Below are 17184 nucleotides of genomic sequence, written 5' to 3' on the forward strand. Positions count from 1 at the left end.
GCCGGACAAACAAAGCCGGACAGCCCCGTCTCCTCGACCCCAGAAGCTACAATGTTCTTTTTGATTTAATTTATTTCTCTTCGAGTTCTTAGGTTTTCGCGATTATTACATACAGAAAATGAAACTATTTTTCCGAATTTAAATCGCGTATGTTTGTTTTTTCAAACAAACCAGAAACAAACCATCAATAACCGTGACCGTTGGATTTGTAAACATACGCGAATTAAATCCGGAAAAATAGTTTAAAAAGAAGAGGTTTTTTATCGTATCGATGGCATAAATTATAACGTTTACCATTGTGGTGAAAAGATTTGCCAACCAGCGTAGGGTACTCGTCGATTGATGCCCAAGGTGAAATGTCGGGAAAAGGTCGGGAAATTGGGAAAGGAATGGGCAGAAGAGAAGAGAAGCGGCCGTTCTCCCACTACGCTACGAGCGCTCTACGTAATTTGTTTATATTTCTGATCTATACGTCTAAAAGCCAAACAATTAAAAAATATCATGACAGTTAAAAACAAACACTAACACTTGGAAATTAATTTGTTTTTCTTAACACTGATAACGAACAGATTATGAGAACTACCTTTAATATTAACTCAGACAGGTTGGGATGGCATTCCGTCGAAGGTTTTAAAAAAGATTGTGACACTGAATGCTGATAAAATGAAATATATAACTTTCTCTATTCGTAACCCAGCCTTTTTCACTGGTTTAGACTATAATATTTATGCGACTCGCACCAGGGACTGTTGCCTCAAAGTGACTACCTGTCTGCCGACAGCTACGAGCTTTTACGAATTTCTCTACGTGTTTGTTCTGGATTTTTCTATTGGGCATAAACGCCTTTTTTGCAAATAAATAAAGCGTCTTCCCCTTAACTAATATTAAAAGATATTTTGGGGATAGATAATTTAGTTATGTAAGTTACTTTTATTTTAACAAATGATGTTAAATTAAATTTGTTTATTAGTCTTGTATAAAGGGTGGATTGTAATTAGTTGTCGATTTGTTTTGCTTAACAACAATTAAAAAAAACATAATCACTGAATTGTATATATTACCGCACATATTCACACTTTTTTTATTGTAAACTATAATAGAAATACATTGAACACTATTAAGGTTATTGAATATCACGATGTTTTATTATAGTCACATCCAATTTTTTTTTTGTGAAATTTGGTATTCCACTGGTTTCTTATAATTATTAAAAGTCGATACTATCTCAGCTCGAATTTAAATTTTTCCCTTACTAATACGGTTCATTTTGCTCGGGTCGAGCGGCGGAAAATAAAGGCCTTATTTCAGAATTAATTTTTTTACAAATGAAATTAAAGCCATTTGAAGAATATAGTATCTATCGTATACTATACGTGTTCTATTTAGTTCAGTTGACATAACCGCTCACGCGATACATGCAGCCGTAGACGCATACCACACCTAGAGGTGCCGGTGATGATTTTATACCGATTTATCGGATATCGAAGTTATAACAGGTAAGAGAACTAATATTAATTGCTATTTCGGTAACTACTCTAGCAACCATAAAGTTTTTAATGCCTGGGTCTGTCATTTAAAAAAATAAACAACTTCAAAAATACGTCACGACAATCGTGTGAGTGTTGTTGTTTGGGCTGGTGATTTCGGTGTTATTTATTGAAAACATACTGTAAGTAGCGTTTTTTAAGTTTACCCTGAATATAAATGTTATAAAGTATACTTTAAGGAATAATTTCATGGTAAGCGTTAGAACCACTCAAACGGAATATTATCATATTTATCCAAGTACACAAAAAATGTAATTAGTGCTTTTTAAGTGCAGGATTTGCGGTGTATTACTGCATTTTATTTGAGATGTTTTTGTTGGCAGTACGGAGGGTATTTATTTAACAATGCAGAATAATAATTTTTATTTATAAAAACTTGTATTTAAACTGAATCCTTTTCTAATTTGAAACCAAATATCCGCCATTTTGCGGTAGGAGGAGCGCATCGCGTGAGCGGATAAAAAAAAATTAGTATGTGTAAAATACCTATTAAATACAGCGGTTTTGCTTGTAAAATTTCGAGGTAAGTTTTTGTTATGTTTTCTTTCATGAAAATTTTTAGAAATTGTGTTTTCACACCATATAGTTATTAATCAGTGCATGTCCTCAATTTTACTATACGAATATTTTCAAAGTGATTGATTCAACACAATTCAATCAAAACCATTTGAGGTTGTATAGTTTATATCGATCATGTACAGATATAGGTTGTATTGATCTGACTGGATTCGAACCAGCGCCTATGCAAACCGTGTCCGACTCTAAGTCAACAAAAAAGTAGTTAATTACCATAAACAACAAAACTGCAATAAGCACAAATAATAAGGTTCGTTCCGTGGCGCAGTTGGGAGAGTATTAGACACGGTATACAGAAGGCACTGGGCCAGCCGGACCGAAAATTTTTCTAAGTGTTCAATATTTTTATTAATAATTATAACAACAAACACTAGTTATAACCACATTACGGCGCTAGTGTTACACATGGAATCAATACTTGACTTGATACTCTTTATTATATCTTATTCTATGATGTATATAAATAAAGAACTTATATACGAATGTAATGAAAGTAAATATCTATTAATAATTTTAGACGTCAATTATGCCTTCTATCTACTTTCGTCTTTATTAGGTAATAAATTTTCCAATTTGCCACCATCGCAATGTGAAGGTTTCCCTCTAAATTCCTCTTCAATATCTTGAAGCGTCCTATCTTTTGTTTCTGGCAGAGTAAACCACAGTACAGTCAAACAATATAAAACCAATAAAAAGTATACACAAAAAGCTCCGTAAATAGCTAAACTTGTAATTAAGAAAGAAAATGTTTTTAAAGCTAGGAATAAACATATAGAATAGAATACCACACTGATTCCGCCAGCTAAACTTCGATATTGTAAAGGAAATAACTCTCCAGCAAATATGAACGACAAAGGCAAAGAACCAGTGGCAACTGAAAACATTAAGATGTGTATTAACAATACTCCTATAGAAGGATGATCAAAAAATAGCAACTTTTTACTTTTCAAATAAGTATACAATGTTGTAAGAACAAACCCTGTTAGAGTTATACCACCAGTAATAAATAACAAAGTCCTTCTTCTTAATCTTCTTATAATAAAAACAGCACACACATTTGAAATTATACGTTGAATATCTAAAATCATTAACATCAATGCAAAGTCGATATTGCCTACAACATTTTCAAAAATATCAACAGTGTAACTTACTAAAATTGTAGCTCCAGACCACTGACCCAAAGCATAGACATGTAGCATTATGAAGATAGGTTTATAGAATTCTTTCTTTTTAATTGTAACTTTAAAATATACGATGCTTCTTTTGACTTTTCGCCACAAAGAATCGTTAAAATTTTCTTTGAATTGTGCGACATACTTTCTGTCTTCAATCATTTTAAATAACTCATCATCTTCGTTATATCCCCTAAGCCATCGAAATACAATCTTACTATCACCATATCTCCCTTGATCAGCTAACCAAACTGGTGACTCTGGTGAAAATACAACAATACCCAAATCAACTATAGAAATAAAAGCACAAACTAAGGCAGTCGTTTGCCAGGATAGATAAGAACCTAAAGTATGAACCGTGAAAACAGAGATTGAAATAGATAACGATATAGTTGTTAAAAATGCTCCTCTGCTTCTAGGGCTGGTGTATTCCCCTATTAATATTGGTCCTAGTGATCCGCCGATGCCCATGGCTAAGCCTTGTAGAACTCTAGCGAAGATCAGGATGGCAATGCTTTCGGCCATGGCGATGCATACCCAGCCAAGAACCATTGGAACAATGCTGGTGATCATTGCGACCCTTCTGCCGAACTTGCCCATGATGGTTGGAATAATGAAATTTCCTGCGATTACAGAGATGCCGATAGTTGCAGCTGTAACAAAGTATGATTTAGAATTAGATGGAACTATTTCTATCACCTCGACATCGAAGGCCCAACGGTTTATAATGTGGGCGCTGGATGAGGAGGTACCGGGTTTGATTCCCGCTAGGACCAAATTGGGAAATGAACTTTTCTAAATTGGTTCTGGAAGTAGCCCAGAGAGAATTCCGTTGTTCTGGTGCTAATAGTACAGGGAATTCTTGGTTTAAGACCAGGAAATTGGTGTCGTGTCTTGCTCATTGGCACTTTAATTACCCGAAGAAAATGGAGAACGAGAAAACTACAGGAACTTACTGCACTACTTAGCTGCAAACTGGTCTCCTGCATATTTTGCGGGGTCAATTTCCTTTGTCACCTTTCTCCATAATGACACTGATGACACTCCATAGCGCCACACGTCTCCGACAATTGAAATTCGTATAGATTAGTTATTTAGTTTCTATATTATATGTATGTTAGTGGTTAAGTCATATTATATGGGTCATGCGTGCCCGTTGTAAATGCTGGTCTTGTCTAAATATTAGGAATTGACACTGGAAATTAAGAAAATCCTTGAATATGAGGTTGTCATCATCGTACAATTTCCCCAGATAAGAAGTCCATAACGTAAGGTCGAAACCATATACGCGTGATAAGCAGTAAGCATGGTTGACAAATTAGTCATTTACGCAAACATTTCAAGGCAAAGGTAATTTGTTAATTCTTACACAAACATTTTCGATGTGAGAGTTCCAATTTAGTTGTTTATTTAAAAACTTGGTTCCGCTTAGCTCGTCAATATTCAATTCTATATATGTAATTTGTACTAAGTAATATTAATTCATATAATAATAATTAATAGTTATTCAAGTTTGTACAATTTTTTTTTCATGTCAAGGTATGTAATAATTAAATTAATAGTATTATTTATGTCAGTTTCGTGAAATTTAAATGTGTCAGTATTGATTTTACCTTTGATAGCCACTATTCAACTGCCTCAGTGGTCGAACATTTACCATGCCGGACTGCCACGCATTTGTGTATGGCCTAGATTTATTTCTCTCGTGAGTTTGGGTGTCATTAACCTTCAAAAAAAAGGAGGAGGTTATCAATTCGACTGTATGTTTTTTTTGTATGTATATTATGCGATAACTCCGGTATTTGTGAATCGATTTTGATGATTTTTTTTGTTGGAAAGAGGTACCTCCATAGTGGTCTCATTTAATTTTGAAGAAAATCATCCACCTCTAAGTGTGGCTGTTCACGCCTGAAGTTTCATTTTTATAAATAGCGCCTAAATTTTATTATATGGAGCAATTATTTTAATGGTCGATTTTGCTATTCTCTAATTCAAGGCGTTTTTCTCTTTCTCTCACTCTCGCTCAATATACTTTGAGTAGTGAGGACCGATTTTTATTATCTCCTGTGTCAAGTTCCGTATAGTGGCGAACTAGGGGATGAATCCGGGTTTGCGCACTTTTCGGTAACCGATTTCAATAAAACTTGGCAAATAGATGTAATTCCACGTACTTTTGAGGTCGGTTTTTTTTTGGTACATATAGACATATATGTGTGACCACGGTACCCGCAACACTGGGTTTTCCTAGTGCTATGTTGAGTGTGTGCGTTATTATTGTTATTATTGCTATTATAGAAACATTATACATTTATGTTTGGATACATCAACTATATTATTAATACGTATAAAAAACAAAACCTTGGGCCTAACACACTTCCTTGTGGTACTCCATGTCTTTTATTTATTTATTTATGTATTCAATAACAAAAAAGTGTAACATAACAATATCTACCATGGCGTTACAACAATTTAGAAACAACAAGAAAAAACTAAATTAACCAAAATTAAAATTTAAAAGAAAACTTATCGTTATAATTATTAATACAAAGATCGAACACTCAGAAAAATTCCTTCGATCCGGCCGGATTCTAACCGACGTCTTCTAGCTTACTGTGGCAGACGCTATACCAACTAAGCCACGGAACGAACCAGCGGACGTCACGAATTCTTCTATGTGCTTGCGTCGTGTCTTTGTATTTGGTTTGTAGTTTGGTTTTGAAGAGCAAAAGGTACCTACTGGTGAAATTACAGGGACATGAAATTTATCAACTTACGTCTCAGGGTGACGGGCGCAGTGACAGTGCTCCTCAGACCTTTGTGATTTAAAGCCCTGAGTGGCACTGCAACTGTCATGGTCAGGCGCGTCGCTTACCATGAAGCACATTATTAGTTCGTCCTCACTTGGCATTTAAAATAAGTCTAATAGGTTCGAAGATACAGTTGTTTGAACTGTATTATATATGTTTAATTGGTATTATGTATTTAGTTTTCTTAAATTTAGGTATCGATTAAGAAACCATGTCATGTTGCATAGATATAATTGCTCAAACAGGTTTTATCGATCTTGTTTTTCTTGTCCGGTTTTTTTGTAACGATTTATTATAATTTTTTGCAATATTTAATATTTAAATAGATAACGTACTTTGCATTAGTTTAACCTTTACACTGTTTAGAATGTAACAAATCGTACTTGGATTTGTCCATTGAACTAAATACATGCATTAAAGAATTCAATATAAAGCCATGGACAGTGAGCAAGTGAGTCAAGTTATCAATTGACACGTAAAGATACCTTGGAATTTAGAGTACTTAATGCCACTCTTCCTTTGTGATTTGAGGAAACAACACGAAAAATAAACGTTATTAAATATTTACCTCAGAATTTGTATAATCTATTTTTAATAGTTATTTAAAACTATTACGATTACGAACTATTACGAACAGCACGATTGGCTGTGCATGGGGGGTGCTGGTTCCTACACTTATGTATGGTAGTGAATGTTGGGTTTGGCAGAAGAAGCATGAAAGTAGAATTAATGCAGTAGAAATGAGAGCTTTGAGGAGTATGGCTGGAGTGACTCGGATGGATAAATTACGGATCAGTGTGACAAGAGAGCGTTGCGGCGTGGAAGAAGATATAGTGACAAAGATAGAGAAAGGGATGCTTAGATGGTTCGGACATGTAGAGAGAATGAATGAAAGAAGAGTGACGAAACAGATTTATAAGGCGAGTGTGAGCGGGCAAGTTGGTACGGGCCGACCAAGGAGAACGTATCATGACCAAATTGAGGCCATCCTAAAGAAGGGAGTAGCCTTAACCGACGAGCGTGTATGAAAGCATTGATGCGTGTTGATGAGGCGAAGGATGTGTGTCAGGACCGTAGCAAGTGGAAGACTGTTGTCTCTGCCTACCCCGATGGGAAAAAGGCGTGAAGTATATGTATGTATGTATGTATTTAAAACTTTGTTTTTCAATAAGGGTGAGGCCAGACGAATGCAATTTTGAGTCTCGTTTTCTGAATCTCGTAATCTACGTGCGACTGTAATTCGGTTGGTGCTCCAGACGTAAACGTTTGCATAGGGTATTGTAATGGACCAATTAAACATAGTGTTTATTTATGAAGCATTAGAAGATAGTGTTAGAACAAGAAGCTGAGAACATCCACTCAATATGAAAAGATTTTAGTAGCAGTAGGGCTCCATATGAAAGAGCTCGTCCAGGAAGTACTGCAATCGACGGGCCATGAAACGCTAGAGATGTTTTTTTTTATGTTTATGTTCCGCACCGGCGGAAAGTGGAACGCTCCGGGGGTTTAGTGCGGACGGGTTGCTCTCCTTCAGGGTTCCCACATAATTCCAGTTCTGTCCCCGCATCGCTGGGGTATCTGTATACAGATTCTCCCGGGTAAAAAAGCTAAGCAGTAATGTGATTACATTACTATCGTCGTAATTACGAGTGTGAGTCGGCAGACAACTCATTTTGCGTTGTCGTGTGGTACAAACCGGACTTGTACGTGAAACCGATTGCAGCGTAAATTATTCCACTTAAAACAAGCGATTCAGAACTAATGTTGAGTGCTTTTCCGAAAAATATCAAACAGTACAAGTTTTTCCGGATAAATTTCTGAAAAATTGGAAAAATGTAATTCGAGGACTCGTATTATGTTGACATGTTTTTCTTTTGATGTTTTAATTAGCGTGAATTATAAAATTGTGTAGCTAAAAGCCATCGGTGGCTAAAAGCAAGATAAAGTAAAACGAGATTTAAAACGGTGGGGCTACAACGATATCAACTGACACATGTCGACGACATCGCTGCCCCAGCCGAACAAAGCGGTATTTTAAATAAAAAACAAAATAGAAGTCATTATGAAGTATGTACACTGCAACGTTAGAACATCCTTTGCCCAAAGATTCTTCTATTTTATATATTATTTTATATATATATTTCGTTATCGTATTATTATTTAGACACCGAAAATTTTATTGTTTTCTTTTCTCTTTTTTTTTATTCGATTGGTTTTAGTGAGCGCGAAGTTCAAGTATCTGTATCATACCTATTTTACACAATTTATTATTCTCCATGTGTAAATGTTACGCAACAAATAACACAATGACGCAAAGACGTAATCGTACGAAGATAAACATTAATTTGTTAAAACATCAGTAAAATACCGATCTTTTACTTATAATTTATAAGCTTTCGCAAAAGTAATCAACTACGAAACAAACCAACATATTTACATCTGTAATGGTACAGATAATCCTCCCTAAAATCCTTCGTAATCATACTACATGGTACGCTAGGAGACCATGTACCAGGAACCTTATCGCCACCCTTGTATAAATTATTATCACAATATTTTAGTGACACTAAGTTTCACTGTCCATTAAACTCAATAATTATTTACAATATATAAATTTAATATATATGTAATAAACTATGTATCTGGTACACACAACCCATATAACTTCCCTGATATCAGTATGGTCATGATTTACATAGGCTGAACAAGTCTTTATTGTAAAGGGGCGGGAACAGGTATAGGAGCAGAGTACGCAACTTTCAAATGATGCAATTTGTGCTGACATTGTTTTGTATTGGTATTCTGCTTACGGCGTAACTAAGTAAGTTTGCTCGTCTTAAGGAATTTTTGAGGGACTATATTTGAAGAAAATTATGTCTTCTTGACCAGCTTTGACGACAATATCTCATATGTTTTACCAATAAAACCCATTTCACCTCATAATTGTCTTGAGTTCAATTTACCCCGAACGGGGAATGAACCCTTAACAACTTAGGGAATAATTTTTTGATGTCATAATAATCTTCCCGTATCATCTTTCCGTGTCATCCTCTCATGCTACCACCTTAAGAAGACTGTTGGTGCTATCCCTCACACTGACTCACAGGGATGCCAGGGACTTGTGACCGACTGCCTGGAAACCGTTAATCCTACCTCTGAGACGCTACAGTATCGAGGTAACCCCAGTAGCATTTGAGGGCGTTGTTGCATTGGACACGCAAGGCACTGTAGGCTTTTTAGTGTAAATTCTTCACAGGTTTCACGTCTCTAATGACTGGCAATATGTTTTAAAGAGGGTGATAATGACTTCATTTGAGTGTCGAGCAAACCTGCGAGATAGTATATTACACCTCATCGTCAGCGAAATATGGAAAAATATTCGTAAAAATATTTATTTTTCTTTACAGTATGTAATTTTTCAAAATGGAAACTTTTCCATGATCCAATTCTACTCACAACTTACAAGATTACACTCATCTGGCCTCATCCTTAGCTTCCAGTAGTGTCCCACTACTAGCAAAGACGTTTCTCTTGAACTTCCAACTCCTTGGCCATAGCAATTTCCAGCCAGTCACTCAAGGTAGCATCTAGATCATCCCGTCAGCCTTGTCCTGCTGCGACGGCCATCATGTGGCACTCATTGAAAGATAATACGTGCCGTGATAATGTAAAATTTTAGTGTACAGAAATGGATGGGTGAATGACACAAACTACGCGAAGCCTATACCCAACAGTGGGTCGTATTGGGCTGCGGGTGATGATAATGAAAGTATAAAAAATAGCACGAAGCTTTTACTACAAATTTAAAATAAACTCAATGCCACTTATGATAAGAAAACGGTTCACATTATTACTTATTTAAGACGGTCTCCGGTTTTGATTATTTATAATCTCAGTATAGAGTACTAAAAAAACCGACCTCAAAAGTACGTGGAATTACGTCTATTTGCTAAGTTTCATTGAAATATCCCCTAGTTCGCCACTATACAGGACTTGATACTGGAGATAATAAAAATAGGTTCTCACTACGACACTACTCAAAGTATATCGAGGGAAAAACGCCATGAATTGGAGAAATAGCAAAATCAACTAAATAATTGCTAAAAGTAATTGCTCCTAAATTATAGTCAGGCGCTATTTATAAAAATGAATCTTCATGCGTGAACAGCCACCCTTTGAGGTGGTTGATTTTCTTCAAAATAAAATGGGACCACTATGGAATTACCCCCTTTCCAACAAAAAAAGAATCGTGAAAATCGGTTCACAAATACCGGAGTTATCGCGTAATATACATACAAAAAAAGAAAAAAAAAAAAAAAACATACAGTCGAATTGAGAACCTCCTCCTTTTTTGAAGTCGGTTAATTAAAGTTTTTAAAAGATCATTTAGTTTGCTATTATTGCATGCCCCTCCAGAACAACGTGATAAAGGAGTTTTTTATAATACCAAGTGACCGGACGAACAAGTCGTGCGCCTGGTGATAGGCAACATGCCTGGCCATAACAGTTGCAGTGCCACTCAGAGCTTTAAATCGCAAAGATCTGAGGGGCTCGTCACCCGGAGGCATAAGTTGACAAGTTTCACGTGCCTGTAGTTACACCCTTCAAAACCGAAACGCAGTAAATCTCACATTATTGCTTGCGGCAGAAATAAGTAAAGTGGCAGTACTTCTCTGGGTGATGTATTTCACAAGGAGGTCTACTGCTACTGCTAAGTTCATAAACATTGTCTTACCAATCCACGATCCCGAGGAATCGTCAATCTTTATTTGGGAATCCGGTTTTCTTAGTTGCGGGAGCAGCACTGCCGCGTAGCTGACTGCGAACCCATGGCTGCCCATATTCAGGGACACGCCTGCCGTCACAAAGCACTGGAAATCATTGGTTTGGATCTTTAAAAATATGCTATATATACCTTTTGTGTATTTGCCGTGTTGGTATAATGATATGGTGTGCAATAAATTGTTAGTAAGTAATGACTTTTTGTATCACGATCCACATCTCAACCCCGAGAGGTCGTCCAAGGAATGGTTTTGAAATCTGTTTCACCTGAGATTTCAAGCTTATGTAGTTTCATAAAACTATATTAAATCTTTATAAAAATAAAAATTTATTTATACCTAAATTAAAACATCCCAGAGTATCTCGATTTGTTGTCACGAGATAATATGCGAGAATTGTATAAATTAACATACCTGTCTCAGAAAAGGTGTTGTCCATTTTTTATCACTCATTGTGTTTACAAAATGTTATATGCAAAAAATATAAAAATAAATTCTGTAATTTATTTTTACGCTGTCGTAATGCGTGCGCGCATGTCACATTTTGATAATGCACTGGTCTCAACGGTTGCGACCGTATCCATTCCAAGATTATCATTTTAGGAATCCGTTAGCATAAGCTAAAGTGTGTTACGGAGTACAATCAGTTTAAAATGTTTTTTTTATTAAGCTGTGCGCCGGTGTTTTGGTATTTTATAATAACTGTTGCTATCTCTGTCGGTCGTGACGCGACCGCGGTTGTGTGAGCGAGACAACGGTCGTTCCAAATTATATCTACAGTTAATCAGTTGCATTATGTTATAATAAACATATTTACAAGGTATAAAAAATAAAGGAAATCTATTTCTTACACTAAATATTGGAGTTGCAACGAACCCAACGCAACGGACCATTCAACCTTTTTTCCTATTCGTCCGAATATCGAATATCGAATCACTATTCGAAATATTATAATACCTAAAAAAGGAGGAAGCCATATAAGGAAAATCACAAAAAATTACTATGTAATTTTTATTAATGCTAAAAATGATTATATAGTATATTACATAATAATAATAATAATTCTATTTGCGGACGATACAACCGTTATAGTGTGTGCTAAAACCTACAACGAGTTGGAAGAAAAATTAGCCTACACGTATGAGCAGCTGTGTGAGTGGTTCTCTGCGAATGGACTTATTCTTAACGAATCGAAGTCAAACCTTATGTTGTTCTCAGGAAGAAATTCTATAACAAAGCCAATTATCACCTCCATTGTTCCATTATGTAACACCTGTAAATTCTTGGGTTTAACGCTAGACTCAAATTTGAACTGGAAGTCACATATAGGTACAAACTCTATGTCAAAAACTTGGAAGTGCTGCATACGCACTGAGGAAACTGCGTCCTCTTGTCTCCAATGTGGTATTGAGGCAGACGTATTATGCATATTTTCATTCGTTGATGTCTTATGGCATCACACTGTGGGGTAATTCAACTGAGTCGATTAGGGTATTTATTCTTCTTCTAATTTTTAAGAAATACAATATAATGACCATGTACTCACAATATATTTATGATATAATAGTTTATGCGCGTCAAAACTTGGCTACTTATGAGCGACGTACGGGCGGAGGCCGAGCGTTACGAAACGCGGGAACACTAAAATCCGTTGCCCACCGTACCGAACTTGCAACTAGAAATCCGCGGGTAATAGGTCCCCGATTCTACGAACATCTACCCACAGACCTGAAAAGTGTTAGAAACGATGAAACGTTTTGTACCCGACTAAAAAACCTTTTATTGGATATTGAATTGTACAGTGTCGATGAGTTTCTTTTGAAACAATTTTAATTTTATTTTATTCGACAAGCAGTAGTTATACTACTTTATTTTATATTCATTATTATTATTATAATTTTATTACTGACGATCATAGTTATCCCTTGACATTGTATTTCCAATTGTAATATTGTGACATTGACAACATGAAATAAACGATTCTATTCTATTCTATTCTATTCTAATAATAATAATAATAAATAAACTATCAAAATTGCAACATTGGCGAAATTAGATATAATATTTCTGACTTTTTCGCGCAATGTTTAATCGGTTAGAAAGCGCAAATTGACGTGCGACTTTAAATACATTGTGAAAAGTGATGTAAGACCTGTCATAAAAGTAATGCGTTTCCAAAATTTTAATTTTTTATGTATAAAATATAAAGTTAATAAAAATTTAGTTATCGATTTTCGGTTCAAAATATTTATAGAAAGCTTAAATATACAAAATGACTCACAAAACAAACCATTTCCAAGGAGTTCTAGTCTTCTTCAAGCTAATATCAATTTAGATTTACTTTTTAAAAAGAAAAGTAATTTTTCTAGGCTACTTCATAGTCATTCTTTAAAAATAAAAATGGCGATAAGAATTTAAAGCTTTTTTCAAAACACTGTTAGGAGCATTTTGTCTATAGCTTTATCTATAGAAAAGCTTTAGAATACGAAAAGATTATTTTCACTTGCTTTATGTAATTGATCTTGTAAAAGAATATTCACTCCTATGAAGCTTTTATGATTGTCTACAAAACGCGATGTTTCTTAGCGATTTTTTCTTTTGACAGCATTACAAAACCTTTATAAAAGTTATAGGGAATAGTGAGCGTATTATGCAATAAAAAACTTTTCAAAACATTAGGTCAAAAAAACAATTTAAAAAATCCATTTTGTCGCAAAAAAACTTTATTCTGTATAATTATATGGAATGTGTAATATATGACTAGAAAAGTGGATAAATTCCCAAGCATATAAATATAAGGACTAATGTTGGAAGAAATAAAATTTTCATTACAAAATTGAGGTTATTTCTTCACGCCAACCACATTTCACACAATGATTTCACTGTTTTTTATTGATAGACGTCACAATACACATACACAACATTGAAGTACAGGAGTTTACGCGCTCATTTAAATTGTTTTTATCATTTCAGAACACGGAATTACTTCACAATGTTTATTTATATGTCAACAATCAAAAACCAGCTCCCACGCGAATTACGACTATTGTATCCAGCGTTGCCAATTTGTGGGGAATTTCAACTAGATTGGGGATTTTGTGGGGATTAGCGGTATGTAAGGAAAATACGGGGTTTCTAACATTTTATCATTTTGATTAATCTATCAATTGCTGATGCAACGCTAGTTTGATCGTTACTGTTAGAAACACTAATGGACCTTTTTCAACATCGCACATCACTCGTCAACTTTAAATATTAAATATAGGTCGAAACTCACTGATTATTTCTAACATTATAATAGTGTCACCAAATGCACAACAAATAATCAATTTACTTAATTTTGTAAGGCAAAGAAAAATGATTTTTTTTTCAAAGACTGATTACAGATTAATGTTGAATCTAATTAAAATAAATAAACGATTTAAGGTCATCTACTTTTATAATTCGTTTTGCATTTTACATTCTGTTTACATTCACAGCAAACCTAATAGATTATTACATTTTGAGTTTCTTAATTCTTTATTATATTTTTAAGCGATGTATTTCTAATGAATAATGAAAACTCCAGATGTGGGGAATTTGTGGGGAATATGAACTTTGCTCTCCCCAAATTTGAGGATTTTAACCGTGATTTTTGGGGATTTTGAACAATTGGCATTGGCAACGCTGATTGTATCGAATGATAACTATTAATATTAACTAATGAAACTTAATATCCAAGGTTCACCACCTTCACCAGATCTTTTAATATTTTTTTCATTATCCATTTTGTATGAACTCTTACAACGTCCAATAGAGTAAAAACCCGAATGGTAGTATTTTTTTAAATAAAATCTACTGAAGACACGCTATAACGTGTTTTATCATAAGTACAAACACTACAGAATGTCTATAAATTAAATATATCTAGAATAAACTTAAGAATACTAGTTTTAGAGTATTATTAGACTTTACTGGATGTGTACAGAACAGTTTTACTAAAAATAATCAGTTGTTCTACAGATGAACTTAGCATAAGGACTATAAGAGTAAATCTTAAGAGAGATTAAACTTAATTAAGTTGTTTGGTATTAAGAAGGTTTTAAAATGTTGACTTGAGTGAAATAAGTCTATAAGAACAATTTCTTTTTTCTAAAACCATTTATAGAGAACTATTATCTAAATCAGTACCATATTAAGACTGTTTATAGATATAACAGTTTTAAGGCGTATATAGTGTGCTCCTTGGGATTACCTACATTCATGTAAGTCTGGTTCACCGTGGACGAAACGACATTTGGTATACTTGGTATTTATCGTATCGAGTAGTCACCATTCCAAGGAAAATTTTAACAAAGCTATTCAGTATTTGCATAAAATGGACCGATGCCATCTAGCGGATTGTGTGGAAGTACAGAATACTCATAGTTGGTTGTGGCAGTCTATTGTTTATAATAGATTGTTTATAGTAAATACAATATTAAATAAATAAAAAACACTGCCATGAAATGGTTATACAAGCGTGGGATGTCATGTAGCGAAAAGGGTCGTAGACATCGTCAAAAGTTGCGGGCAGTAGATTGGTGAGACTAGCACAGGGTCGTGGTGGATAGCACAAACTACAGCAGGCTTATATACAACAGTGGGTGAAGTCGGGCTGTTGATAATGATTTTTTTTATGATACCAAGTGGTACGACGAACAAGTCGTGCGCCTGGTGTGAATGACACGTCTGTTCATAGCAGCTGCAGTGCCATTCAGAGCTTTAAATATCAAAGATACTGTGATTTCACCTACACCCTGGGCGAACACTTTCACAAGGAGCTTTACTATTGCTACTGAGGATGATGATGATGATGAAAAAATACTGTCAATAAGTTCAACGAATGAAATTGTTTTGAAAGAGGATGCAGTGATAAAAATAGAGAAAGACATAGTGAGATGGTTCAGGCGAAAGCCAATATCTGAAGAGACGAAGTACGTTCTCAGATGAAATCTAAAATGTTCTTGAAAAGTTTCGAAGCGCAGACTTGGACTTTAATAAAGCAGTAAAAGAAGTGCTGCCAATTTGCACAACGAACATTTTGAACCCAATGATTACTCAAAAGTAGCAGATGTATCAATGTAACAGTAAGTATCTGTTACTAAAAAACGAAACTGGAGGTAAATTAGATAGTGTTTATTTAGGTCCATTTTTAATCTTGCAAGATTTAGGTAGTAATGTAAAGATAATGAGAAACGGAAAAGAAGATATCGTGCATAAAAACCGCACCAAACCATATAATATGTTATATGTAATACCTTAATTTAATTGAAATCAATTTTATAGTATTTTTAATAAATGTGAATTTAATAATTGTAACCATATACTCGTAAGCCAATGTTACTCGTAAGTCGTAAGTCATTGTGTAATAATGAGCCAATTCCTATATTTTACTATGTACAATCTTATGATAACTATGTAATTTAAAATAGGTTTATATTTTTACTATTTTAACATTCTTTTAGGCTTATACGTTTAATTTAGAGGAAAATATCGGAGAGTAGAAATAAAATAAGACAACTATGTTTATTTTATTTTTTCCCTCCAAGGAAGGCGTAGTGTAGACCTATGCGTACTATATGTATACTCGTACTATTCTCAATAAATCAGTGTTATACCAGCCTTCGCTCGTTTCACTCATCGCCACCAGCTCCCATCCTTACAACATCAAAAAACCAAATCACAGAGTCCTTTATAACCATTATTTAGGGTATCAAACCTAATGAAGCACTAGGTGCAGATATGATACGTCCAGTTGACATAAAAGCACTTTCCAATGACCAATATTTAAAAAAGAAGACAAACGTAACTATAATAATTACAGACCTGCGACCATTTTATCAGTTTTAGACAAAGTAGTAGAAAAGTACATACGTAAAAAAATTAACAAATATTATGATGATAACAATATAATCTCTGAAAATCAATTTGGTTTCCATAAAGGGACAAGTACGACCCAGTTACTCTCAATGTTCACTGATTATGCCAATGGCTGTTTGGATGAGTCAAGTGTTAATGATTTTCGTAGATTATAGCCGTGCATTTGATAAGCATAGTCACGATAAGTTTATAAAAAAGTTAGATAATAGTGTGGTTAGAGGTCCATTGCTAAACTGGCGCCGAAGTTACCTAGAAGAAAGATCGTATTGTGTTAAGATAGGTAAAGAGTATAGCGAGAAAATTAAAGTAACGGAGGGAACAGCACAAGGATCGGTTCTGGGGCCTCTATATTACTTGGCGTACGTCAATGATGTCAATAACGATGGCTTACTTTCTCAAA

At 34.7% G+C, this 17184-nt stretch overlaps 1 protein-coding gene across 1 annotated transcript; it reads right to left on the reverse strand.

The window, feature by feature from the left end:
• Nucleotides 1–2656: 2656 nt before the first annotated feature.
• On the reverse strand, nucleotides 2657–11336 carry LOC113228241 (facilitated trehalose transporter Tret1-like). Its single transcript, XM_026461508.1, has 3 exons — nucleotides 11298–11336; nucleotides 10838–10973; nucleotides 2657–3948 (listed from the first exon to the last, which is right to left on the reverse strand). The coding sequence occupies exons 1-3, from the start codon at nucleotides 11334–11336 to the stop codon at nucleotides 2657–2659; spliced, it is 1467 nt and encodes a 488-aa protein (XP_026317293.1).
• Nucleotides 11337–17184: the final 5848 nt, after the last annotated feature.

This window comes from Hyposmocoma kahamanoa, unplaced genomic scaffold, assembly GCF_003589595.1.
Source record: "Hyposmocoma kahamanoa isolate Upper Pololo Valley unplaced genomic scaffold, ASM358959v1 224, whole genome shotgun sequence".
NCBI lineage: Eukaryota > Metazoa > Arthropoda > Insecta > Lepidoptera > Cosmopterigidae > Hyposmocoma > Hyposmocoma kahamanoa.